This window comes from Myiozetetes cayanensis, unplaced genomic scaffold (genome assembly GCF_022539395.1).
Source record: "Myiozetetes cayanensis isolate MyiCay16 unplaced genomic scaffold, myiCay2020 scf30, whole genome shotgun sequence".
Classification (NCBI taxonomy): domain Eukaryota; kingdom Metazoa; phylum Chordata; class Aves; order Passeriformes; family Tyrannidae; genus Myiozetetes; species Myiozetetes cayanensis.
Window position 1 is genome coordinate 4763755 of NW_026087522.1, and position 25908 is coordinate 4789662.

At 49.7% G+C, this 25908-nt stretch overlaps 1 protein-coding gene across 1 annotated transcript in view; it reads right to left on the reverse strand.

Moving 5' to 3' along the window:
* Positions 1-557: 557 nt before the first annotated feature.
* Positions 558-25908, reverse strand: part of GALNT17 (polypeptide N-acetylgalactosaminyltransferase 17) — a 206849-nt gene continuing 181498 nt past the window's right edge. The window contains exons 7-11 of the mRNA XM_050325665.1: positions 17602-17787; positions 13636-13773; positions 11931-12026; positions 3990-4157; positions 558-3423 (exon numbers count right to left, since the gene is read on the reverse strand). Coding sequence (XP_050181622.1) covers positions 3295-3423; positions 3990-4157; positions 11931-12026; positions 13636-13773; positions 17602-17787 — 717 coding nt within the window. The 3' untranslated portion in view covers positions 558-3294. The remainder of the gene's footprint in view (positions 3424-3989; positions 4158-11930; positions 12027-13635; positions 13774-17601; positions 17788-25908) is intronic.

A 25908-nucleotide genomic window follows, 5' to 3' on the forward strand; every position in this document is an offset into this window, starting at 1 on the left:
TCCAGGTCGGGTTGGAGCAACCTGGGCTAGTGGAAGGTGTCCCTGCCCATGGCTGCTGCTCCCACCCGAGGAGCTGTTGTGGTGCCCTTGTCACACGGGGCACCCACAGAGACACCTCCCTCCTGCCTGGGAAAGCAGCTGCCCATCCCTCACTCTCCTTATAGGGCACCACAGCACCTGGTTTTTAGGAGAATACAGGTGTAAGGAAGTGGGTTGGAGTGCCCTGAGCTCCAGGTAACACTGAGGAGCACGCAGGATCCCCCAGCCTGGGTTCAGGAACACGTTTGCAAACGCTGCTTTATTTACCGTGTCTCCCCTCTAGTTCTGGGATGTAACTGTGTTATCTTGTGAGTGACAGCAGTGGGATGGATGGGATGGGATGGGAGTTAATCTGTGTCCACCATCTCTCTTGATTTCTCTTTCATTTCCATTTCTTTTAAAAGTGGAAGTTTCATTAAAAAAGCAGCACTTTTCTATTAAATAAGTACCAGAGAAGAATGACTGCCTCGGTATCTCATCAGCAGTGAATCTTTTTAAAACCACTCAGGAGACAAGGCTCAAATAATATATTTAATAAGAATCACTTGGATATCACTTCTTAAAGCAATTAACATATTATTAGAGATAAGCCAAGATGCAACAATTAGACCCAGATTTCTAAGACAGATTCCTACGTTTTCGGAGGGTGCAGACCTTGGGCCGTGGCCTCAGCAATCACCTCTGCATGTCACAAACCAGTGTCAGAATTTCACTTACACGGACACAGCAGATGAAATTCTCCCTTTCATTCCTCTTTTTGCTCGTGCTGATCTTCCTGATTCTTCTCAGTCACTGAAGGCTGCGATTACAGCAGCGACAAGGGGCAAACACCTCAGTGGGGGCTCTGCCCCATCTGAGGGATCATTTCCAGCTTCCCCGTCCTTGTGGAGAGTTTAGGGGGTTGTTTTCCACATGGAGCACGAAGAAAAGGCATCCATGAACCTTAATAAAGGATCAAAGAGCTCATCACCAACAGGATCCTCACCTTGTGCCACCGGAGCGCAGGGACGGCACTGATGGCACCGGGAGATGCTCTGCCAGGGGCTGCTGGACACAGGGACATCCCAGAGGGGCTGTGGTGACCATCCAGAGAGCTAAACACAGCCAGTCCCTCCTGCCTGGCACCTGGAGCAGCTCCTGCCAGGGATGGGAGCTGAGGTGAGGCCACACATTCAGTGGTGCTGCCGGTGACGGGGCGGGAGCCGCCAGCAGCGGGGCAGACGGAGGGCTGGGGGGTGGCACCTCATCCCACCACGATTAAATGTGACAAAGCCCATCTGCTGGTGCCCTGGGCCCTGGCAGGACTCGAGCTGGACTGGGAACTAGGAGTTTTACAACGTTTTTGATTGTTTATCCTGAAACATGCAGGCTTTTCCCTCCTCTGACCAATATGTGGCTGCCGCTGGTGACTGACAGCAAACTGATTGCTCGGTTAAAGGGCTTTTTACCAGTTTGACCAACCCCCCAGACTGGCCTAGAGTCCATTTCAGCAGGAAATTGCTTTTCTTAGAAGGCAGCAACAAATGGAAGGGGGAAAACAGATCATGCATCTAAAGATTTGTGATCATATCGGGTTGGTAAGGGCTGAGATTTATCACACGAGAGATGATGCAACAGTGAAGGAGGAGAGCAAAATTCCACATTGACTCCCTACTTTGCAGTTCAGGACAACTAAGAGGTTTTAGTTCATTAAGGAAGGCAAAGGAAATAATCAGGGACAACCCCAGTGCTTGGGGGAGTCCTGTAAAGCCTAAATGAACAATCAGTCCTATGTTGCTGTAGAAGGAACAATGAAATATATCTGCTTCTGTTCAATAAATTACTAAAACATCAGTTATAAACCCGCTGCATGGCATTGAAAATTAAACTCATTAAACATCCAGGTAGCTTCATCCTGATGCAAATGGAAGACAGGCATGAGTGCTCTGCAGCAAACAACTCTGTGCACATCCCACCTTTGGGAACCATATTTACACATACATCTCATATATTAATATATTTTAGTGCACCCTAGCCAGAGGGCAACCAGGAAGAGTATTATTCTGTGAGAAGGACAGGAGATGGACTGGCTTCTCCTCTCTGCTGAGCCAGGCCTGTGTCCATCCATTGTCCATCCATGCACAGCAGCTGTGCAGGACCACGTTTCCCTTTTCCAGGTCAGCCAGACCCCAGGGCCCCACACAAACAACGGTCTCCCGTGACGACTGGGGGGGTTTGGGAGCCAAGATTTGGCAGCCAAAATTATTGTGAGACCAGTCCACCACGTTAACAAGCCTGAAGTGACTTTAAGGTCCAGAATTTCAGTCGAAGTGCCATTGGTTTGGTCTCTTGCCCTCCCTCTCTGCTCCTTCCAGGGCTCGGGAAGGTCTGAAGTGACGAGCAGGGTTTGGGGAGGATCCTGACCAGGGTCCCACGTGGAGCAGGCAGGACAGGGGTGCTGCAGCCTGAGGAAGAGAACACCACTACAGAGTTGGGGAGACCACCATTCCTGATGTCCCCAGAAGGCAGGCAGACATCCCACATCGTTCCCAAGGGGAATTTGGGGTCTCCACAGGAGGGACTGGTGCTGCTCAGGGCTTGGCCAACAACACGTGGGTGAGGGAGGGGGGGAATGGGAGATCAGTGGGTTTATTCAGTGGCATTTCTGAGATTAAGGGCTGGGGGGATGAAGGGTGTGTTTTGTTTCTCCAGCACTCAGGGAAAGGGGCTGCTGGATGCGGGGGCAAGGAAGGGAAAAGAGAGCAAAGACCCAGCGAAACACCACATCCTTCAACCTCCTCTCATCTGGGACCTGGTGACCAGATTTTCCTGGTGACCAGATTTTCCTGGTGACCATTTTCCTCTCACATGCACACCACGTTTTTACCCTTGTGGATCCAGGGTGGGTGACCCTCGACCTACCCAGCCCTTTGGGAGGGCTTGGAGTTGTCTGGGAAAGCAACCATTCCCTGCCAGTACGACGCTCCCAGGGCTGCAGGAGCTCATTCCAGTCGTCCCAGCAGCAACAAGTGGCACCTTCCCCAGTGCTCTGCAGCAGGAAACAGCAGTTCTGCCCCCATTTCACACAGCTGGAATCAGCTGGGGGAGACTACAGCACAATAAAAGAAAGACAGCAATGCCCATTTTTCCCCCATGTCCTCTCCTGATAACATGAATAAAGCTCTGTTTCGATATTCCATCCTTTCCAAAGGAGTCCTGTCGGGTCAGTCCAGGTCAGCTGTGGTTGCAGTCACACTCCCCTGACTCTTTCAGCCTTTACTTGATGAAATTTTTAATTGTCCACCTTTGTCCTGTGCAGCTGCGAAGGATCAGATCAATCCCAGCCATTCCCCTGTTCTCCACCTCCAGGCACCTCCCCGTGCCCTTGTTCAGGATGGCACCGTTCTGAAATGAAAGGAAGGAATTAAAATTCAAGGATATGGGGAAGGTGTTAAAAAAAAAAATGAAGACCTTGGGTTGCCTGTGAAGCAAATCAGGATGGCACCCAGGGGTGCAGACACGTCCTTGGGCTCTGCTGGAAGGTGCACAGCACTAGCTGGGTGGAAATGCAATTCCAGCAATACAATAATTCCTAAAAGGAATAATGGGAGTGGAATGAGCACCCATCAATGCCAACAGCACCCAAGGAACATCTGGGACCTTTAAATGCCCTGTGTTGGGAAGGTGGCACACTTGTGTACACAAGGTGGATTATTCACGCTCTGCCTTGGCACAAAGATACTGTGTTTTCATGGAGATTATCCATAAGGAATGTGGAAGGATTGGCAGGGCAGGCTACATCCACCAGCTCCACCTTTATGGTATCAGAAAGGAAAATCTCAACTAGAAATGGACCTGCCCCTGATCCCTCTTCCCCTTTTCCCTCTGCCTTAGGACCCTGTTGTTCCACAGCATCTCCCCTCAGGGGAGGTGCCCCAGCCCAGGGTTTAGAAAGCAGGCTTGGAACCCACCTGGATGAAACTCCAGCGCTTGTGGAGGCTGCTCTTGACCTTGTCACAGTCCAGGAGCTGCGGGAAGCGGCTCTTCCCGTTATCCACCAGGCACCGGGTGTCCGGGAGAAGGGTGGTGGTGCCCAGGGCGCCCAGGTGTAGGAACCCCTCCTTGGTGTAACGTGCCAGCTGTGGGCAGCGAGGAACAGAAAGGACCATCAGCACTGTGGGAGCATCACTGAAGTGACACAGGAAAGGACAGAACTGTGGGGACGGGGCACAGGGAGAGTGGAACTGAAAAGAGGGAAAAACCAACTTTCTCCAGACTTTTTAGCCTTGATTTGGTGGGTTTTGTTGGTTTTGTTTTTGGTTTTTTTTTTTTTTTCAGATGTACAAAAAAGGTGGGGAGATGAGACACAGGGAAGGGGTAAGAATAACTCTGAGTCTTAAACCCATCAGGATTGTCCCGCTCTGCTCTGCCCTGGGGCGGCCTCACCTCAATATTGGGGCAGTTTGGGGGGACACAATGGAAGGAGAGATTGAGCCATTGGAGAGTGTCCAAAGGAGGGACACGGAGATGGGGAAGGACCTGGATTTGAAGCCGTGTGAGGACACTGAGGGCACTTGGTGTGTTCAGCTGGAGCAGAGGAGACTGAGGGGAGACCTCCCTGCAGTTCCAACTGCCTGGGCAGGGGCAGAGGAGGGGCAGGACTGAGCTCTGCTCTGGGGGGACCAGGGACAGCCCCCAGGGAATGGCTGGAGCTGTGTCAGGGCAGGCTCAGGGTGGATCTCAGCAAAAGGTTCTTCCCCCAGAGGGTGGTTGGCACTGAACAGGCTCCCCAGGGCAGTGGGCACAGCCCCAAGGCTGCCAGAGCTGCAGGAGGGTTTGGATGATCCTCTGGGGCACAGGGGGGGACTCTTGGGGCTGGGCCTGTGCAGGGCTGAGGGTTGGACTCCAGCATCCTTGGGGGTCCTTCCCAGCTCAGCACATCCTGTGATTCTCCTCCATCCTCCTCTGGGCCCAAACACTGTAGGATGGGGCCATGGATGATTTCCCTGGTTTCCAGCTGGACCCAGCTGGCTTGGCTGGTATTGCTGGCCCAGCATGGTGAGCCAGCCTGGCTTTGACCTGGATTGGTGCTCCTGGTGTGCCTGGCACAGCCTCCAGAGCTCCAAAAGGGCCAGGCAGCACTGTCAGACCTGGCCCTGTTTCCCAGGAATGTGATCCTGAGTTTCCCCCACAGCTCAGCCCCAAGCAAAGGCTCAGGATTGCTGCTAATCCCAGCATATCTCAGCATATCCCAGCATATCCCAGCATATCCCAGCATATCCCAGCATCCAACCACCCAGTGCTGCAAGAGACCTGGCTCAGCTGCCAAGAAGATGCAGGTTGGGAGCACCAGACACTGAAATGTCATCAGGCACTGACATATCCCCACCCTGGGGCCATGCACAAAGGGCTCCTCCATTCCCAGGGTTTAAGGAATCCCACCCAAAGATTTCCCTAAACATATTTAAATTCAGGAGTAAAAAGGAATGAATGACACTGTCCTGCCTTTTATAGTTGAAGGGAAAGATATCCACAGCTGCTTCTTTAAATTATGAATCAGGCCATTATCTGGCAGACAAATAAGGAGGATTCAGCACATTAATTAACTGAGCATATCTGTGACCCAGATGGTTAAAGAGAGAGAGTAAATCACACTGGGAGTTTGGGTTATCTGGGCTGCAATAATTAAACACTGAAAATGAAGTTAAAACAATGTAACAGGGTCCGAGTCCAGCTCACAACCACAGATCCAGGGATGGTGCTGCCCAGATCCCTTGGGCTGGGGGCCTGGCTCTGCTCCCACATGCTGGGCATCAGACAAACCCTCTGCTCCTTCACAGCCCACCAAGGGCCAGTTGCCAAAAGCTTTCAGCACCAGGAGGGTTCAGGTGCAGCAGCTCCACAGCACCATCAGAGACCCATGGGATGGGTTGGGCTGGAAGGGACCTTGAAAGGACATTTAGTCCAGCCCCCTGCCATGGGCAGGGACACCTCCCACCAGCACAGGCTGCTCCAACCTGGCCTGGGACACTCCCAGGGATGGGGCAGCCACAGCTTCTCTGGGGTCAAAGCTGCCCCATCCCAACCCCCAGTGCAGGATCTGCCCTTGTTCCCTCCAGAGCCCTTTGCCAGATGGTGCAGAACAGTTGTGTCCCCTTAGCCTGACAGTAATTTCACCCTCCAAACTGCTGGGGTAGAAGGGAGGACAACCTGCAGAGTTTGAAGTCCTAACCATCACCTCCTCCTCCTCCCACCCATCCCCTGCCTCCCCCAGGCGTGGAGTGCCCAAGTGCAGGATGTGGATCCTCTCCCACCCTGTGCTGGGCTTCCAGCTGTGCCAGGGGCTGGAGCAAGCTGGGAATGACCCCAGGGCACCTCCAGCCCAGCTGAGGGCTTAGTTCCCATATCTGTGTCCAGCAGCTGGATGTGTCCAAGGGCCAAGCCTTGAGGGGGAAGGGGCTCAAAGCCTGACAGTGGGATTTTAACCAGGCAGCTCATCTGAGAGAGCACCTGAGCACCACCTTCAGAGCATTCTGTGCCTCCAACATAAGGAGGACATGCAAGTGTGGAGCAAGTCCAGAGAAGGGCCTGAAGTTGGGGGGCTGGAGCACCTCCCTGTGGAGACAGGCTGAGGAATTTAGGGATGTTCAGCTAGGAGAAGAGAAGGTGGTGTGGAGATCTCACAGCACCTTCCAGGATCTGAAAGGGCTACAGGGAAGCTGGAGAGGGGCTGTTCACCAGGAACTGGAGAGACAGGGCAAGGGGAATCGGTTCAAACTGAAAGAGAGTAGGTTTAGATGGGATATTGGGAAGAAATCCTACCCTGGGAGGGTGGGCAGGCCCTGGCACAGGTTGCCCAGAGAAGCTGTGGCTGCCCCATCCCTGGGAGTGTCCAAGGCCAGGTTGGAGCAGCCTGTGCTGGTGGGAGGTGTCCCTGCCCATGGCAGGGGGTTGGACTTAATGTCCTTTCAAGGTCCCTTCCAACCCATCCCATCCCATGGGTCTCTGATGGTGCTGTGGGGCTGCTGCACCTGAACCCTCCTGGTGCTGAAAGCTTTTGGCAACTGGCCCTTGGTGGGCTGTGAAGGAGCAGAGGGTTTGTCTGATGCCCAGCATGTGGGAGCAGAGCCAGGCCCCCAGCCCAAGGGATCTGGGCAGCACCATCCCTGGATCTGTGGTTGTGAGCTGGACCCTGTTACACTGGAACACGATGGGCTTTAAGGTCCCTTCCAGCCCAATCCATCCTGGGATTCTGGGATTCTATGACAAGACTCCTTGTCTTGCAGAAAGGAAGGGGCATATAAAATAAAATAAAATAAAATAAAATAAAATAAAATAAAATAAAATAAAATAAAATAAAATAAAATAAAATAAAATAAAATAAATAAAATAAGCCCAGCTTTCTCCACAACAGAAGAAGAAACCACCCAGATGTCCCAAATGTGCAACACGAGCTCTTTTGCCGCCTCCCGCTCCCGAAACGTTTCCTGCCACGTTCGGAATTCGCGTGCCAGACGCTTCCCTTTTTTTCTGAGATTTGGCAGCCTGTCCTCAGACAGCTGGCCCCGTGCCCACCAGGCACCACGAGCTCTGCTCTGACGTGTTATTGCCTAATGTGGCGGGGAAAATAAGTAGAGCAAAAATCCAACCCTTGCGCGGGAACGGAGCAGGGAAGGAGCTGAGGGGAGAGGGGAGGAGCTGGAAAACACACGTGGATATGAGGCAGCAAATGCATCTACTGATGTGTCACCTCCTGTGTCAAACAGGGAGAGGAAGCCCCCAACACGTGTCTGGACCCAGCACAGTGTCTGAGCTCTGACAACTGCAGCCTTCAGGTCTGTCCAGCTGCAAACCTGAGGGTGATTTTCCCCAAAAAATCCTGTCTAACTTCTCTAACAAACTCCTCAGGCATTTAGGGAATTTTCTTCTTTTGGGATGTTTACACAGAACTGGAGAATCATGGAATGGTTTGGGTTGAAATGGACCCTAAGGACCATCCCATTCCACCCCCTGCCATGGGCAGGGACACCTTCCACCAGCCCAGGCTGCTCCAACCTGGCCATGGACACTCCCAGGGATCCAGGGGCAGCCACAGCTTCTCTGGGCAACCTGAGCCAGGGCCTCCCCACCCTCCCAGGGAACAATTCCTCCCCAATATCCCATCTATCCCTGCCCTCAGGCAGTTTGAAGCCATTCCCTGTGTCCTGTCCCTTCATCCCTTGTCCCCAGTCCCTCTCCAGCTCTCCTGGAGCCCCTTTAGGCCCTGCAAGGGGCTCTCCGGTCTCCCTGGATCCTTCTCTTCTCCAGGTGAACCCCCCCAGCTCTCCCAGCCTGGTTCCACAGAAAAGGTACTCCATGCCTTAATTCTTCTATTATTTTGCTCCTCTCCAGAGCTGAGGATCCCAACCCAGCCTGGCACAGGACAAGAAACAAAGGGAAAAACCAAGACAGAGGACCAGAGGAAAACAGTTTAAAGCTCTTGCAAAGTTAACCATTTAAAAGTGGTTAATACTGGTGAGGTCTTAAAGCCTTTCCTCAACCTCAGTGGCCCAAAGCCACATCCCCAGCCACCCACACACTGACTGACACCCAGAGCTGCTGGGAACCTCCTTCCAGTAAAACCTCAGTCTGGTCAAACTGCATCTTGCCAAGTTCCCCCTTGCAGGTATCACTTTGGGGGGCTGCTTTGCCCTTGGGGGGAATCACAGAATCCTTTAGGTTGGAAAAGCCCTCCAAGATCACTGAGTCCCCCCTGTGCCTCATCCCAACCCTACCCCCAGCCCAGAGCACTGAGAGCCACCTCCAGTCCTTCCTTGGACACCTCCAGGGGTGGGGACTCCAAACCTCCCTGGGCAGCCCCTGCCAGTGCCTGACCACCCTTTCCAGGGAGAAATTCCTCCTGATGTCCAACCTGCCCCTCCCCTGGCACAGCTGAGGCCGTTCCCTCTCCTCCTGTCCCTGTTCCCTGGGAGCAGAGCCCAATCCCCCCCGGCTCCCCCCTCCTGTCAGGGATTGCAGAGCCAGAAGGTCCCCCCTGAGCCTCCTTTTCTCCAGGCTGAGCCCCCCCCAGCTCCCTCAGCTGCTCCTCAGGGGACTTCTTCTCCCAGGGACTCCCAGCCCCCTGATCCAGGGGAGCAGAGGGACACAGAGCTCATGCTGACCCCTCCCCCTCCCCAGCAAACCTGTCCCCCCCCAGTCCATCTTGTGGGATTATTATTTCTGCCTGGGTGCATCTCAGGGAGGGGAGAAAGTTAATTAGACATCTTAGCACCTGGGAAATAAAAGCCTTGCTGACCTTCATTGACTCTATTGGAAAATAATTTAGGGTTGTTTAGCTTCCCTTCTGCACTGAGCAGCCCATCAATTAACAGCCCTCAGGAAAATGTTCACTATTTGCCTTTTAACACAATTTAATCTGATGTGCTGTTTCGTCACCTGTGTCCCACATGATCCCAGTATTGATGGGTTTGTCCTCAGGTTCTGCTGCTTAAATGGGCAAAACATATTTTATCCTATAATTAAATGAAATGCTCTGCTGGGTGAACATTATCTTAAGTTTTATAGCATTATAGTGCTTTCTATCACCTTCATACATCACCATAGTTCTGCCACTCCAATGAGGTATTACTGTATTATTAGTGTAATACATCATTACTGCAAGGTGTTTGCATGATGAATTGCTTCAAAGATGAAGCCATCAGGCAAGGAAAAAAAAATCCATCAGCAGGCTCAACATAATTACGGGATAAAAGGATCCTTCGTGCTGGAATCTGGTCATGAGTTGACCTGGAAGTGCATGAAAGCAGGGAGAAAGGGAAGCTAAAGAGAAAACCCCCTAAAATGTTGCTAGTGGGGGATACAGAGGAGGAGTTGTGAGTAAAGCCAAGGTCTCATCTGCATTCAGGGCCACCACACCCAGCTGCATCCAGCTCAGGGCTCCAGGCTGAGCTGAAACCCAGGAGCAGTGAGGAGAGAGCAGAAATTCAGGATAGGACAAAAACTGCCCTGCCTTGATGGGATAAAAGGGATAAATCCCTCCCTGCAGAGCAGGTCATTGCCTCTCTCTCCCTGTGGATCTAGGGACAGAAGGATGGTGTGGGGATGAACCTGGAAAGAACGAGGACTTCCAAGAACATCCCACCATCCCCAGCAGGGCAGGGAACAGGATCCACAGCCCCCCTGTCCTCACATCACATGCCAGCAGGGAACCCACACCTTCCCCTCACTTGCTGCTGAGGAACCTGCTCTTAATTAAACTAAATTTAGTTTAAATTAAACTTCAAACATGTCTGGGATGGGCCACAGGATCAAGGAGAGAAAGGGGGATTTCAGGACATGATGTGCAACTTGAGCACCACCTTGTGTGTTTTGGGATCCTGAGCAGCTGCAAAGGAATTACAACTCCTTGTGGGTTTATATATCTAAATAATTTATATTTATAAATTATATATCATATAATATTATATATAAATATATAAATATATAAAATATATTTATATATAAAAATATATTATAATATATAAATATAAAATATATATTAAATATATATAATATATATAAAATATATATTATAAATATATATATTATATATTATATATTTATAAATTATATATCTAAATAATTAAAAAAAATATATTTATATATAACAAGTGTTTACATCACATTCCCAGCCATAAATTACAACAAGCAGCCCATTAATTAAACAGTTGTAGAGAAAGTCCAATTTTGCTGCAAATTCCAAAGCTCACTGACAACTCCTCTAAAAAAGCATTTCCAAGGAGTTGAACTCCTGCAATGTACCATGAAACAAAAGAACTGCCACTCTCAGTGGGAAGAGGGAAGGGACACTCGTGGAGAGGGAAGACCAGGAAGAATCTCTGCTGAGGTTGGACAGTGGGGAGCAGGAAGGGAGTCAGCAGCACTGCCAGGTTTGGCTTCAGAACTCCAGGTAGGAGAAGAAAACAGAGTTAAATTTAATCCCAGTAACTGAGGGAAAAATAAATAACCTGCTTTCAGCCATTCATCTCAGAGCCCAGGGTTAGCAGGCAATGTCAGCCTAATCCAGTTTCTCACACCATAATGCACTTAGGGGTTGAAGTTTCCATCCACAAAGTCCAAAAGGTACTTTGTGCCATTTGAGAAAAGAATGGTGTGCATTTAAGCAACAGCTTTGTTCTATTTAGCAGTGACTGGACCAGCCCCAGTTGCCTGATCTTTGTTTACAGGCAGGGATAAACCAGAGGGACATTGTCCCTCCCCTGAAGGGCTCCCATATCTCACTCCCAGCCTCAGGTGTCTCCTGAATTTTCCAGTTCAGGCTCAGATGAGCTCTGGGATTCCTTAGTCTGGTGAGCCTGGAAAGCCCAAGGTGACCATAGAGTAAAATGGGATCTTGATGCATTTCCATCACCTGAACTATTCATTATCTGAGCTGAAAATGAACCTCCTTGAGCGTGTTGGACCCCAGATACCCCAACATTTTCCAGAGGCAAAAGGAGGAGTAGAAAAATCATGCAAAGGGAAATCCCAGCCAAGCTGAGATGGAGAATTGTCACAGCACTTTTTGTTTGGGCCATTTTTATTCTGCTGGGTGAAAGAGGAGGAATCAGGGAATCATGGAGTGCTTTGGGTTGGAAGGGACCTTAAGGATCATCTTGTTCCAACTCCTGCCACGGGGCAACACCTTCCACCTGCTCAGCCCCCCATCCTAACTGGCCTTGGGTTGTGTCCTGCTCCTGGGCTGTTTGCTTCCATCATTATTTACCCCTGCCTGCAAGATTCTTCCAAACTTTTACTTGCAGCTCTGCCACGGTTCTGGCAACCCAGAAAACCAGGGCGTGAGGAAAAATTCCCTGTGATCCCTGAGGTGTTTTTAACCCCACTGTGCCCTCTGGCAGTGTCTCCCCCCTCACCTGAGGGCCCCAGCCATGGCAGGGGTACAGTATTGCTGTGTGGTTCTCCTGAGGGCCCTGGTCCAGGCACACATCCTTGGCCTTGTTGTTTCGGAGCTGGAAGAAAGAAGAAGAGCAGAGTCAGGGCCCTGTCAGCTCAGGGATGAGGAATAAAAGATGCTCAGCCCTCCCCTGCTGGAGGAGGACTGCAAGGTGTTACATCACAGGGAATAATCAGGCAGGGAAAAGGTTTAGTGCACTGGATGTTTTTCTTTAAATCCAGGGCTAATGGTGGTTGCTTTTATATAATAACCACCATTCCAAGGAGCCAGTTTCCCTGGACACGGCTTTCTCCTCTCTGCTCACGTGTGGTGGGAACAAAGCCAGCTTTAGGCTGCTGGCAGCAAGTTGCCAGGGGCCCAAAATCAGTGCAGGATTGCTCAGATTTCAGTGAAAACTGAACAGCAGGGGAAAAAAGCCCACCTGGGAAAGAAGGAGGGATGGAGGAGGAGAGGCAGAGATGGCAGAGCACTGCCATGAGCTGAAGGACACACTTGGGAGGGGCAGGGCAGGAGGGGTTTGTGGTCCAGACTCAGCCACCACAGCCCTGGGAACCAGGGCTGATCCCCAGAGCTCTGACCTTTCCAGAGCTCTCCCCTCTCCAGAGCTCTCAGCTCTCCTCTCTCCAGGCTTCCCAGGCAGGGCCATAATGCAATAATGCCTTTGGAAACAGGCTGGGAGAGCTGGGGGGGTTCATGTGGAGAAGAGAAGGCTCTGGGAGACCTGAGAGCCCCTTGCAGGGCCTAAAGGGGCTCCAGGAGAGCTGGAGAGGGAATGGGGACAAGGGATGGCTTCAAACTGACAGAAGGCAGGGTTGGATGGGATACTGGGAAGGAATTGTTCCCTGGGAGGGTGGGCAGGCCCTGGCTCAGGTTGCCCAGAGAAGCTGTGGCTGCCCCTGGATCCCTGGAAGTGTCCAAGGCCAGGTGGGAACAACCTGGGCTGGTGGAAGGTGTCCCTGCCCATGGCAGGGGGTGGGAATGGATCATCTTTAAAGTCCCTTCCAACCCAAAGCATTTTAGGATTCTGCTATTCTATGAAAATACTTGTTGGGAGGTTTTAGCTTGAAGGCTTTAATAACTTTGATTACAAATCTTTCCTAAAATTATTCCCATCTGGGAGGCTCAGGCTGTGCTTCAAGGAGCCTCCTCCAACTGCCACTATTCCATCAGATCCATTGCAACAGAGGATTTATTATTAGTTCCCATAAATGCCTGTTTCTATATTCCCAGAATGGTTTCAAAGCCAGCAGAGATTGAATTAAGTCTCCTTACTTTATCTTGTCCTTAAGCTGTTGTGACAACACACTGTATCCTACAGAGACCTTGTCAGGAATTAGGCTGAGCTTAAGTCAGAGAGTTTTAAAAGATGACTGTGTATTAAAAATATACAAACAGCTGCTTAATCCATGCAGTCAATGGGAAATATAGATAATTTTTCTGTCAATTCAGTAAATGATGTATTAAAATATTTTACTTTATACGGTCTCCAAGATCAGAAATAAATCCCCAAACAGGTTTTTAGAAGAAACTGGGAACAGATTGCTACAAATTTATATAATTGGACACAAATAGTCAGTTTTGATTCACATTCATCTCCTTTGAGGCCATTTCTCATCAGAGAAATATCACCAGTCTGAGCTCAGGGGCTGCTCAGCATTAATTACCTCTCCATAAGCAATGGTGTTGTTGTATCTCCTCATTTCTGGATAAACGTGGTCCAGGTACCACTGGAAATTTTTGCACTTCAGGCTCTTCCTTAACGCTTTTCTCTCCGAAACATCCCCGATGTCAATGCCCGGATTCTGGAAAACAAGGACACGGCACGGGGCGGTCACTCTTCAGAAAGGTTCAAAATGAACGGATCTCACTGGTGTTTTGAGGCCCTTTCCAAACTGCCTGGAAGCTCCGGGAAGAGGCCACGTCAGGGAATTCTGGCTGCAAGAATCCCAAGGAAAATGTGGCTTTCAGAGCCACAGCAAGGAGGAGACACCCCTGGGATGGGACATGCCTTGGTCCTGGGGGGAACTCAGGAAAGAGGAGCCAAATGGAGAAGAAATGGGAAGTGCAGGAATGATGGGGAATCTTCTCTCCGATTCCCTTGGGCTTTGGATCCATCTGGGAAACGCTGAGAAACACGTGCTTTTCCATAATATTTTGTTAAGGGAGGGGGGAAATCCACAACAATCAAACAAACCAGTAAAAATCCCAAATAAACAAAGAGGGGAGGGGAGGGGAGGGTAGGGGAGGGAGGGGAGGGGAGGGAGGGGAGGGAGGGAGGGAAGGGAAGGAAGGAAGGGAAGGAAGGAAGGGAAGGGAAGGGAAGGGAAGGGAAGGGAAGGGAAGGAAGGAAGGGAAGGGAAGGAAGGGAAGGGAAGGGAAGGAAGGGAAGGGAAGGGAAGGGAAGGGAAGGAAGGGAAGGGAAGGGAAGGGAAGGGAAGGGAAGGGAAGGGAAGGGAAGGGAAGGGAAGAACAATAAGGTTGTGTAGGCTCAGACTTGCAGCAGCAAATGGACATCAGGGTTTAAAAGATGGAAATGCCAACGCCTGTGTGGGCACTGAGCACCAAACCCCTTCCCTGACCCCCCAGGGGGGTGTGACCCCACTGAGACACAGAGGAGGGTTAAAAGGTAGAAAAAAAAGGGGGAAAGAAAGAAGAAGAAAGGTTGAAGATTCAGATATAACAGATCTAAGGATACAGGATAAACATGACCATTTGGACAATTCCAGGGTGAAAATGTCTCCCTGGAGACATGGAGGAACCCACTGCTGGAACAGATTTAAAAGCCAGGCTGTCCCTGAGGGATAATCCCACAGGAGCTGGGAGCAGGGGCTGGAGAGAGCTGCCCCCCTTTAACCTCTTATTCTGGCATGGAATTTGGGGAGCTAAGGCAGCAGCAAGGAAGTCAAAGGCTCATTGCAGCCCCTTGTCCTCCTCCCTACAGGTGTCTGGGTTTCCACTCTATTTTAGCTCCTGCTCTTGTCTGTGCAGTGATCATTAAATACGACTGGGAAAGCAATTTTCCATTACAACGCTTGTAATGATCTTCTAATGAATTATTCACTCTGCTTGAGAAAAGACACCATTTTAATGTGCCACTGGTAGCTCAGAGGTAAAAATAAAGATGATTCAGTCCAGACAGGTAGGACAGGCTGAAATCTGAGTGGACAAAATGGGGTGGGACAACAAATCAGTCAGGCAGCACCTGAAATAGCAGGGCAGGGGTTTGCCTTGGGTTGGGATTCAGTGGCATCACAGAAGAATTCAGGGTATATCTATAAAATCCCACCCTAGCAAACAAATCCAAATCTGGATTTTTTTTGGTATATAAAAATCTCAAATTGATTTTGGGTCACCCAGACCCACCCCTAGTGCTGATCCATGTGCTGCTGCCTTTTCCAAGCTCTACAGGACCTGCAGCTTCCCAGTGGGTTTTAAATTTCCTCAGTCCTACAGCTCCTCTCCCAACAGCTGGAGCAGTGCCCTCCTGCAGCTCCCTGGGCAAGGAGCTTTTCCTTCCATCTCTATTCCTCTGTTTCTTGCTGGTTTTATACCAACTACCCCAGGACTCCCCAGCACCCCCAGGACCATCAACCTGCAGCACAGGCAGCTCATGGAGCCTTCCCAGGGACCTGCTGTTCTGTAATTCTCTACAAATTCTGGGACTTCTGTGGCTCCAAATGCCAGGAAGTCCCCACAGGTGTAACCTTTCCTCAGGAAGCAGCAGCAGCTCAGATTTTTAGGTTGTACTGTTTTTCCAGAGGCCCTGGAGCAGATGCTGCTCCAGCTGAGGATGCTGCTGCAGCAGCACCAGGAGCACAGCAGGAGTCAGGATCAGGATCAGGATCAGGATCCCAGCAGCTCTTTGCTGAGATCTGCCAAGTAGGAATGTTCTGGGGTTTATTTTTAGCACCAAGAGAGTCGCTGGAAATAACTGCTCTCATGGGCTCTGGACACTCCTGGCAGTGGTTTCACCTCACACTTCAGGAGAGCAGCCCAGCTCTCTGTCACCCACTGCATGTGGGGGGGTGCCCAGGGCTCTGTGGGGCACCCAGAACCCTCATCCCACCCAAAACCTGGAGAGCATCACTGTCTCCCCACCCCCACACCCCTCTGTCCTCCTCTGGCAGGACCAGCAGCAGGAGATGCTGCTCCCAGGGCTCTCCAGGCAGCAGGAGATGCCCTTGGCTTCCCAGATCAGACGCAGCCTGCACAGAGAGCTGAGCCCAGGCAGCAGCTTTGCCTCTCCACAAAGCCCTCCTGGAGCCCACAGAGCTTTCCCCAGCAGTGCCAGGCCCCACCTAGAGCAGTCCCAGGCAGGCTGTGCCCCCTGGTCACGCTCAGCTGGACCTGCTGGTGGGATCCCCCATTTTCTGGGGCTTCCCTCAGAAACAACCTGTCAGATCTAAGAAAACCTGAGCGTTTCTGGGCAGAAATGACTGAACCACCAAAGCTGTTTCAACAGAGTGTTGGGGGCACTTGCCCATGGTGCTGCTGGGAGGGGATCTCCTGTGAGCCACCAACCTCCAGTCCTTTATTCTAACCATGGGTTTTAAGCACTAATGGCCTTGACTCTCCAAAGGCAAATGTCCCCAGCATCAGGAGCACAGAGAGCCCTGGGCAGTGCCAGTGTCTGTGAGCTGGGACACCCAGGATGGGCTGCACATGCCCCAGAGCTGCCTGAGCCCAGGGATGGACCTGACACCAGCACTACTGCCATGAATCACCTCCTACCACAGCCTGCAGACAGGCTCCATCTGCAGGGCAGAGCCACATCAGCTCCTGCTGTGCAAACACTCCACGGGGACACAAACACTGCAACAGGTTTAGCTTTCAGAAATGGAAATAAAAAGGCTGATGGGAACAGTGGGAATCCCTCCAAAGTCCCTCCCTCAAAGCTGAGGGAGTTCTGACTTTCTCAGCCTGGGGATGAGACCTAAGGGTGTTTCAGGCTCTGCTGCACCAGAGGCACTAAATGCTCTATAATTCAAGTTTTTAAGCAATGAAGGGAAAACTTAGGACAGGGTGCCTTAGCTGTGCTGATGCCTAAAATCAGCACTTAAAAGAAAATGCCTAAAACTCAATTTGTGAGTTTTATTATTATTCCCGTTATTATTATTATTGTTATGATACTGGATGCACAAGAATCTAATTTCTTCCAGAGCCTGACTCCAGAGTTACCAAAGCCTCTTGCTTTTATTTAGTTACCCAATTAACAACTCAAAGCATTACCTAATTAACAATTCAAAGCACTGCTTAATACTGCCACACCCACTTCCAAAACAGTCCCTCCCTTAGTACCACCCTCACCACACCTCCCAAATTTGAGTCAGACATCCCAAAAACGTCTTATCTTCATCTTCCTCATCTTCCTCCTCATCTCCTCTGACCCTTCTGGAAGGGTTTCAAGGCTCCTGAGCAGCTTTGACTACTTCTATCAGGTGTTGTGTCTCTGTTCTGTCTCACTGTCAGTGCATTTTTACAGACAGCCGGTTAAAATCCCTTGCCTGTTGAAAATCCTTAACAGAGGAAGTTAAACAGCGTTTTTAGGAATGCTGGGGAACACTGGCAAGCTGCAGGTGCTAGCAAGCCATCCTAAAACTCGTTTCTTACAGGTTGGAAGGCCTCAGTACCTCCAGGGGCAGGTTCCAGGCGATGTAGACGTGCCACTTGTAGTCGTCCATCCACACCTCGGCCACGCGCAGCGCGTTGCGCTTGGTGTAGAACCCGATGTTGTTGTTGTAGGGCTTCTTCTTGCGCTCGATGTGGGCCACCCTGGAGCAGGGCAGGACCTCCATGCTGCCCCCACACAGCCACACCTGCAACACAAGCCACAGAACCGTCAGCCCCACGCTCTGGGCAGGGCAGAGGGAAGGGGGAGAAGCGGTGGGGCTTGGGCAGAGCATCCCAAAGTCGAGCTGGGAAGGAGAAACCCACGGCCAGGTTTGCTCACTAAGGGGTATTTGTCCCCTGGCCACGGCAGGGGGGTGGAACTAGGTGAGCTCCAAGGTCCCTTCCAACCCAAACCACTCTATAATTTACAGGAACACAGAATATGCTGGAAGGGACCCATGGGGATCATCGAGTATAAAAAGTGAGAAAGGGAATGCCAAAAGAAAAAGAATTAATTTTTTATAATGTATTATCACCCTCTCCTCCCACTTCCATTCTCTACTGGAATGGAGCAGGGCTGAGATGGTCAGGTCCATTCAAAAAACATATTTTAAGGAGATGGCACATTAATACCAAGACCTGGTAGATCATGAATAGCCTGGTGGGGCTGCTTGGCCCTGATCCTCTGGGAAGCATTTTCCAAGGGATCATGACAGAGGAAAGAAATCTACAGGTACACCAACAACATTCCTTTCCCTGTTTCAGTAGGATGTGGAGTCTCCTTTGTTTTTTCCTTGAGGTTTCCAAGAGAATTTATTAATTCAGGATGAAGCTCTGTTGGGATTTCCAGCAGGATCACAGAATCAGGGAATGTGCTGAGGGACCCCCAAGGATCCTGGAGTCCAACCCCCTGCACAGGCCATCCCCAAGAGTCCCCCCCTGTGCCCCAGAGGATCATCCAAAGCCTCCTGCAGCTCTGGCAGCCTTGGGGCTGTGCCCACTGCCCTGGGGAGCCTGTTCAGTGCCAACCACCCTCTGGGGGAAGAACCTTTTGCTGAGATCCACCCTGAGCCTGCCCTGACACAGCTCCAGCCATTCCCTGGGGGCTGTCCCTGGTCCCCACCAGTACCAACCCCTGCCCAGAGCTGTGCCAGCTTTAGAGGGCTCAGGTTTGTATCCCACACACAGTGCAGGATCCAGCACTGAGTTTACAGTGATGCTGCTCCCAAATAAAAAGGATTAAGCAACTGGAACAGCTCAAACAATTGCAAGATCTCCTCCTGCAGAGGGGATGAGTCAGTGTAACATATGGCAGGGACAGATTTCTCCCACTTGAAAACATTTGTTCATTGTTGTTCTTTCACGTGCTCTTTAAAATGAAATTAAATCACACTTTACAAGTTATCAGATCTTTTCAGATCTTCTTTTTCTCTCACAGAAAAGGGAGTTTGCAGGAAGGCTTGCTGTACCTGTGTTCTTCCCTCCCTGTTTGCCACCACCATTTACCTTAAAGCCAGGTCTCCAGGACACCAGGAAACCATTCCAAACACATATGCCAAGCAGGCCTAGCAATGCCAGTGTTCCCTATTTTGCAGCCTGCTCTGCATTAGCATTTTGCACAGTTATTACAACACCCAGTGTTTCTGGGATCTCTTCCAGCCTCACCACCTTTCCTCCCATCTGTGGTTCCTGATTTTTACCGACCCTGCTCAACTGGCTCTTGCAGCAGCAGGAGGAGGCTCCTGCCTGGATCAGCTGCCCTGAGGCACCTCTAAGGGGCAGTTTTAGCCCCCCCAGTGTGGGGCACGTGCGTGTCCCAAGCCCAGGTGACCCAAACAAGGACACCTTCCTTTGTACTCCTCGTGCTGCTCTCTTGGATTGCTACAGGAGAGGAGCCCACAGCAAAAACGAGCCCCATTTTATTATTCTGTGCAGAACATGAAGCAGAAAAATCCCATCCTGCTCCTGCTCTGCTGTTTGACCTCTCAGAAGACTTTTAAGCACAATTTCCTGCCCCCAGAGTGAATTCAGAGCTGAGCTCTGAGAGGGGCATCATCCCTCCCATCCTCCCACACCCCAGCTCTGCCCAGCCCAGCCCTCAAGGTCTGCTCCGAGATTTGCAACAAAGCAAACCAGAACTGACCAGAGCAGTTCTAAATAAAAATATATATAGTTATTAAGCTTTATTCCCAAGGCAAGAGACAGGAGTGGCCTGTGTTGCCTGCCTGCTCAGTTCTTTAGTTTCTCAGCCTCTTGGTGAAAGCAGAACATTTGAGTTGTGCCCTTGGGTGCTCCCGAAGGTGCTGGGTTCAACTACAACACTGAATAAACCTGCCAGTCCTGGGTCATTCCAGCACCACCTGTTTCTGCAGGTTTGGGGATTTGTTTGGTTTTAGCCTCATTTGAGGTCAGAAGAATTATTTTAAAACTGTAAAATTAATTAAAATGTCATTTTCCAGCAGCCTGCCACCAGCCCCACAGTCCCACCATTGTCCTTCTGTGCTTTAGTTAAGTAATTCATGTCAGCTTTCTTAAATTTCTGGAATATCTGTGTAAGCTATCTGGAAATTCATATACTGGAGTAACCTGAGTGCCTGTGTACACATCCACAAGTCAGTTCCAGAGAGACCAATACAAATCAAATCCAAAAATTACACAAGGAAAGACCAAAGCTCTATCTGCTAAACAAAGCCCAAACTGTCAGCATAAATTCTTTTAAAAAATCTGGGTTTATGAGGCATTTATAAACAGTCCTGCTGTTTTATCCCTGCACTAACCACGACTGAACCCCAGAGAAAGGCCCCAGAATTTGTTCTCTCGGTGCCAACATGAGACAACCAGGAGGACTCTGGATCTCCATCCTCCCAACAAGGCTCACGTGCCCTGATGTCCCAACCTGCAGCTCTCAGACCCTGAGGGCAGAAGGTTCTTTGGGAACCCTCATTTATGTCCCAATTTGTCCCACAAAAGACCTTGAACACACAGATTATCTTCCTATTAAGGAACCTTATTGGATTTTTGGTGTTCATGGCAAATAAACCCCCAGTCCCTTCAGATGCTCCATTTGCTGCAAAGAACAGCATCAACAGGACAATCAGCCCAGAGTTTTTCTAACTCCTTGAAGAATTATCTCCTATTAGATGGGTAATCAAGAAATTAGATAATCAAGAACAAGCACATCAAAACTAATGAAAAAAATTAGGTGTTGTCAAATTAATTCATGTTTAGCCTATTTAGCGAGGCAGGGTCTTTATATTTGCATCCTACAGAGGATGAAATCACAGAATCATGGGATGGTTTGGGGTGGAAGGGACTTGAAAGGTCATCTCATTCCCACCCCCTGCCATGGGCAGGGACACTTCCCACTAGCCCAGGTTGCTCCAACCTGGCCTTGGACACTTCCAGGGATCCAGGGGCAGCCACAGCTTCTCTGGGCAACCTGTGCCAGGGCCTGCCCACCCTCACAGCCAAGAATTCCTTCCCAATATCCCATCTATCCCTGCCCTCTTTCAGTATGAAGCCATTCCCTCTTGTCCTGTCACCTCATGTCCTTGTCCCAAGTCCCTCTCGTGGTTGGCCCCCAAAGGCACATTTAAGGCTCAAGGCAGATGATGAAACTCAGCAGGTTAAATATGATCAGCAAGTCTCAAGTTTCCCCCTTGTTTTCTGGCAGTCAGATTGCCACGTGACTATTAACTTGCCATTCACTCACCCAGAAAGTGATGCCAAATTAAAAATAGAATCATTCCCCTCCAGTAAATGAGGGTGACTCAATAATGTCTCCATCACTCCACGCACAGGAGGGATCAAACCCATGGAAAGTGGTTGGCATTTATAAATAACCTGTTAACACTGCATTCTAGTGAAGAAATCCCAGGGAAACAAACAGAAAACAAATCCATCACCAGAGATCTTCGATGTGTTTTGCAGAAAGCTGCTGGGTGAGACACTTGCAATTATTTTCCAAGCAAAATGTCCTAAGAGTTCAACGTGGAAAAGGAACAATTTGTCTCCAGCAGTGAAATGTCCAAGTAAAAGCTGACACTGAACTGACAATCCACTTTCTAGAAGCTTCTGCAGATGTGAAAAGGAGCCCTGGGGGGACCTTTCTGCTCTCTGCAACTCCCTGAAAGGAGTTTGGGACAGGTGGGGGTCGGGCTCTGCTCCCAGGGAAGGAGGGACAGGACAAGAAGAAACGGCCTCAAGCTGTGCCAGGGGAGGGTCTGGTTGGACAGTTGGGGAAATGTCTTCCCTTATGCTCCTGAACCTCCCAGCCCAACACCAGCATCTCCTCTGCCATCACATCTGAGGCCCCCATTTGAAAAAGCAAAGTTGATTTTACAGTGCTCTGGGAGAGCTGGGGGGGTTCACCTGGAGAAGAGAAGGATCCAGGGAAACCTGAGAGCCCCTTGCAGGGCCTAAAGGGGCTCCAGGAGAGCTGGAGAGGGACTGGGGACAAGGAATGGGGGGACAGGACACAGGGAATGGATTCAAACTGAAAGAAAGTAGGTTTAGATTGGATATCAGAAAGGAATTCCTGGCTGGGAGGGTGGTGATGCCCTGGCACAGGTTGCCCAGAGAAGCTGTGGCTGCCCCATCCCTGGAAGTGTCCCAGGCCAGGTTGGACAGGGCTTGGAGCAACCTGGGCTGGTGGAAGGTGTCCCTGCTCATGGCAGGGGGTGGAATGAGGTGATCCTTAAGAAGGATCTCAGGAGAAGGAGAAGGAGAAGGAGAAGGAGAAGGAGAAGGAACAGTGATTCCCTCTTGTCCTGGACATGGAACTCTAGCTGGAGTGTGCTGTGACATCTGGATGAACACTGACAGCTCCCATTAAAGGATCCTGACTTTATTTGTTTATAACTTTGCCAAATTTTAACTATTCCGACTGAAATCCATCCCAGAGCAGCTGCAGCCTCCTGCAGATAATGCAAAGAGACAACATGTCTCGTGGTGTCAAGATCTGTCTGCAAGGTAAACTTTTAATCTCTGAATGCATTGTGACAGAAGGAAACGAGGGGGAAGCCCATTCCAAACTTCCATTGCACCAAATCCAGGCTTTTTCAGCTGATAACTTCGTTTCTAAGGCGATTAGCAAAGCCAGGCCTTAATTAGCCTTAGATTTCCCATTTAACAGCTTTGCCTTATCTTCACCCCCCTCCCTTCTTTCCAAAGTAACTTCCAAAGTTAAGGGGAAAAACACAATTACTCAGGGCAGCTAAAATAATACAGAATGTATCAGAATGAAGAGCTAAATAAGAAAATTGAGAAACAGCAAAAAAAGGCAGAGAAATAATCATTTCTCCACACGCTCCTTTGTGTAGCTCAGAGACGGTATCTCCCCAAATGATTCCTTTTGTCAGAACAAACAACATGCACTGATCCATTCCCAGCCTCTCTATCCTTTCTGTTCCCACTTTGCTGGGTCCCATCCCATGTCCCCACAGGGGGATGTCCCCAGAGCCCAGGTTGGGCTGTTCCTCAGGATGCCAAAGGGGTCAGGAATGGGATAAAGAGGTCGCTTCCCCGAACCCAAAACTCAGCAATACCCCCAAAACCTTGTGCCTACTCAGCAGTAGGACTTTTGTTTCCCTGTCACAAGGCTTGTGGTGGCACACATCTCCCCCAGCAGGCCTGTTAAACCCCAGTTCTGGTAAATAAACACCTCCACATCGTGGGCTGGGGGCTGTTTATGGGTGACAATCACGTTGCATAACCCTCAGACACAGCAGGCTGGCTGATATTTCATATTTTTATGTATATGTTTATCTAGAGATAGATGCTGTGTCCTATATCATCACTGAAATGCTCCTGCAGTCTCCTGTAAAGCCACTATCATCTCCTGGAACCAGCAGAATGGGGAGATGGATTCCAAGAAGGTGAGTTAAGGAACCACACAAAACCTTTTCACCTCTTTATGCATTTCAGCAAACAAAATAATTAATCTTCTCTGGTGCTGAAGCACATAGTTCTCTTTCATTAATCAGTATTCTATCCACTATTGGTTATTAATTTCTCACTGTTAATGTTAATTAGTTCATGTTTTTAGCCTTTTTCCTCTGTGAAGAACTTTCCAACACAAGTTCTGAGTCTTTGTTAGTTTCTCCTTTATCTTTTAGTTTCTGCAAAATGTGCTTGTGGTCCATAAGTTCTGCGTTCCAGATGTCCAACAGTCCATCTTTCTCTCCCAGGCTTTGTTCACTGAAGCAGATCAGAGTCAGTTTATCAACACTTAAAGCTCCTTTACTTTTCCCAAGCTATTTCCCCACAAAAGTACCTCATGACAACTTTGCTAAATTCTGGATAAGAGTAATTAAGAGTAAGTAATTTAAGAATAACACACTATTTATAATTAATAGATATTGGTTATGATTAATTAAAACAATTAATTAAAAGTTGATTAAAACCATTAAGTAATGTTATTAAAAAAAATTCTTCCATTTCCAACAAGATCAGGCAGGGGAATCATGTGCCATCTCCTTAAAATATGAATTTTGAATGGACCATACCCAAACCTGACCACCTCAGCCCACCCCCACTCCAGCAGAGGATGGAAGAGGGAGGAGACAGCTATAATACATTTCAAAAAATTAATTCTCTCTCTTCTTTTTGGCATTCCTTTTCTCACTTTTTATCCTTACTTTGGACAGGTTCCTGCCTGTCTTGTGCCAGAGCCATCAGAGAAATGCCCAGATTGTCGAGTGGCCAAATGCCTCACCTTTGCTGAGATGGCTGAATTAACTCCTTACAGAACGGCTGCTTGAAAACACCAAAGCAGGTGCACAACCCCAACCTGCAGCAACAGCGGGTAAGAACCAATTTTCACCCTCTTAACTCTGCAAGGAATTCAACATTTGACGTTTTGCAGAGGCCAGAATAAAGCCAGAAACCCCAGGGGTTTCCCAGGCAGTGACACCTCCACAGAGCAGAGTTTGCTCCAACTGGAGGCTTTTCCAGTGAGAAATTTATGCTGTGCTTCCCCAAGCAGATGCAGCTCGGCCCCCTCTGAACGGCGCATCACAGGGAGCACAGTGCACACAACAGGTGCTGATTTATCACCTGATAAGATAGGTGAGAATGGGCTTGTGGGGAGCTGGAGTTCAAAGCCCCTGATCACAGAGCTCAGCGTGGGGAGGATTCCCGGCAATGACGAGTGCCCACATCCTCCTGGCTTGGAGAAACAGCTGAAAAGCAACAGCCTTTTGCTTCCCGGTGCCTCGGGATTGATGCTTTAATTGCTGCAAAATCAAACCCTGGCAGCAGACCCACTGTGGCTCTGTCGGTTTAGTGCTCCCAAATTATTTTTTCAAAAGAGGAACGGAGTATTTTGAAATCCCGTCTCGAGAACACTTGGAGAGATGCTCTCACACCTGGACTCCCAGTCTTTGCTGGAGCTGGAGCCAAAATCTGTTCCCCCCAGCTCCCAGCTGGCTGAGAGCACATCCCTGCAGAGCACAGAGCTCTCCAGTGCTTTGGAAATACCTTGGGCTGGATCTGGGTCTCTCCTAATAAGTTTAGAGCTGCAATTCCTCAGTGCTCCGATGTTATCAGGCTTGGCAGCACGACAAGGACCTGATTATGTTGTAATAGTATAATGCAAAGATTGTTACAGACTCCTAAAAGACAAGTGCCTTCAAAACAGCATCAACAATCCCTGTTAAGCCCTCAGAAGGAGCAGAACCTGCTGGGCTTTAGCCACTCCTGGTGCAGAAATTACCTGCAGGATCTCACCCTGAACTGCTTGGAGGTTGCTCTTTTTTTATTACTCTGTTTCCAGTCATGTACCAAAAGCATCTTGATCTCATTTTCCTATTCCCATTTCTGTCAAAGCTGTAAAAATAAAGCAGCATAAATAGCTCGACAGAATTTTGATCTATTTTTCATGCACAAAGAGCCTTTAGAGAGAATTATCTGTGGATGGCTCTTTGGACTAGCCCTGTTCCATGCAGGGAGTGGCAGGAGGAGGGGGGGGACGTGCCATGGATCATCTGAACCATCAGAGGCAGCTCTGAAGCAGAATTCTTTATGCAGAGACAGCTTGGTGAGTGCTGGAGCAGCTCCTGAGCTGACAGGACCCAGCTCCACCAAGCTCCTTCCAGCTCCAGCACATCCCAACTGCAGCTTTTGTGATCTGCAGTCACAGCTCTCCTCTCATCAGAGCCCGATGGGGAAGGGGCTGGAAGGGAGCCAAGCTGCTCCATGGATGTTCCCAGAGGGATGTGAGTGACTGGGACTCAGCCCATCCTCTCTGCAGAACCTGCTCAAACAACTCTCCAAAAGAGCAGCTCGAGCGTTTGGAAGGAGAGGAGGCACAGACAGAGGGATCATTA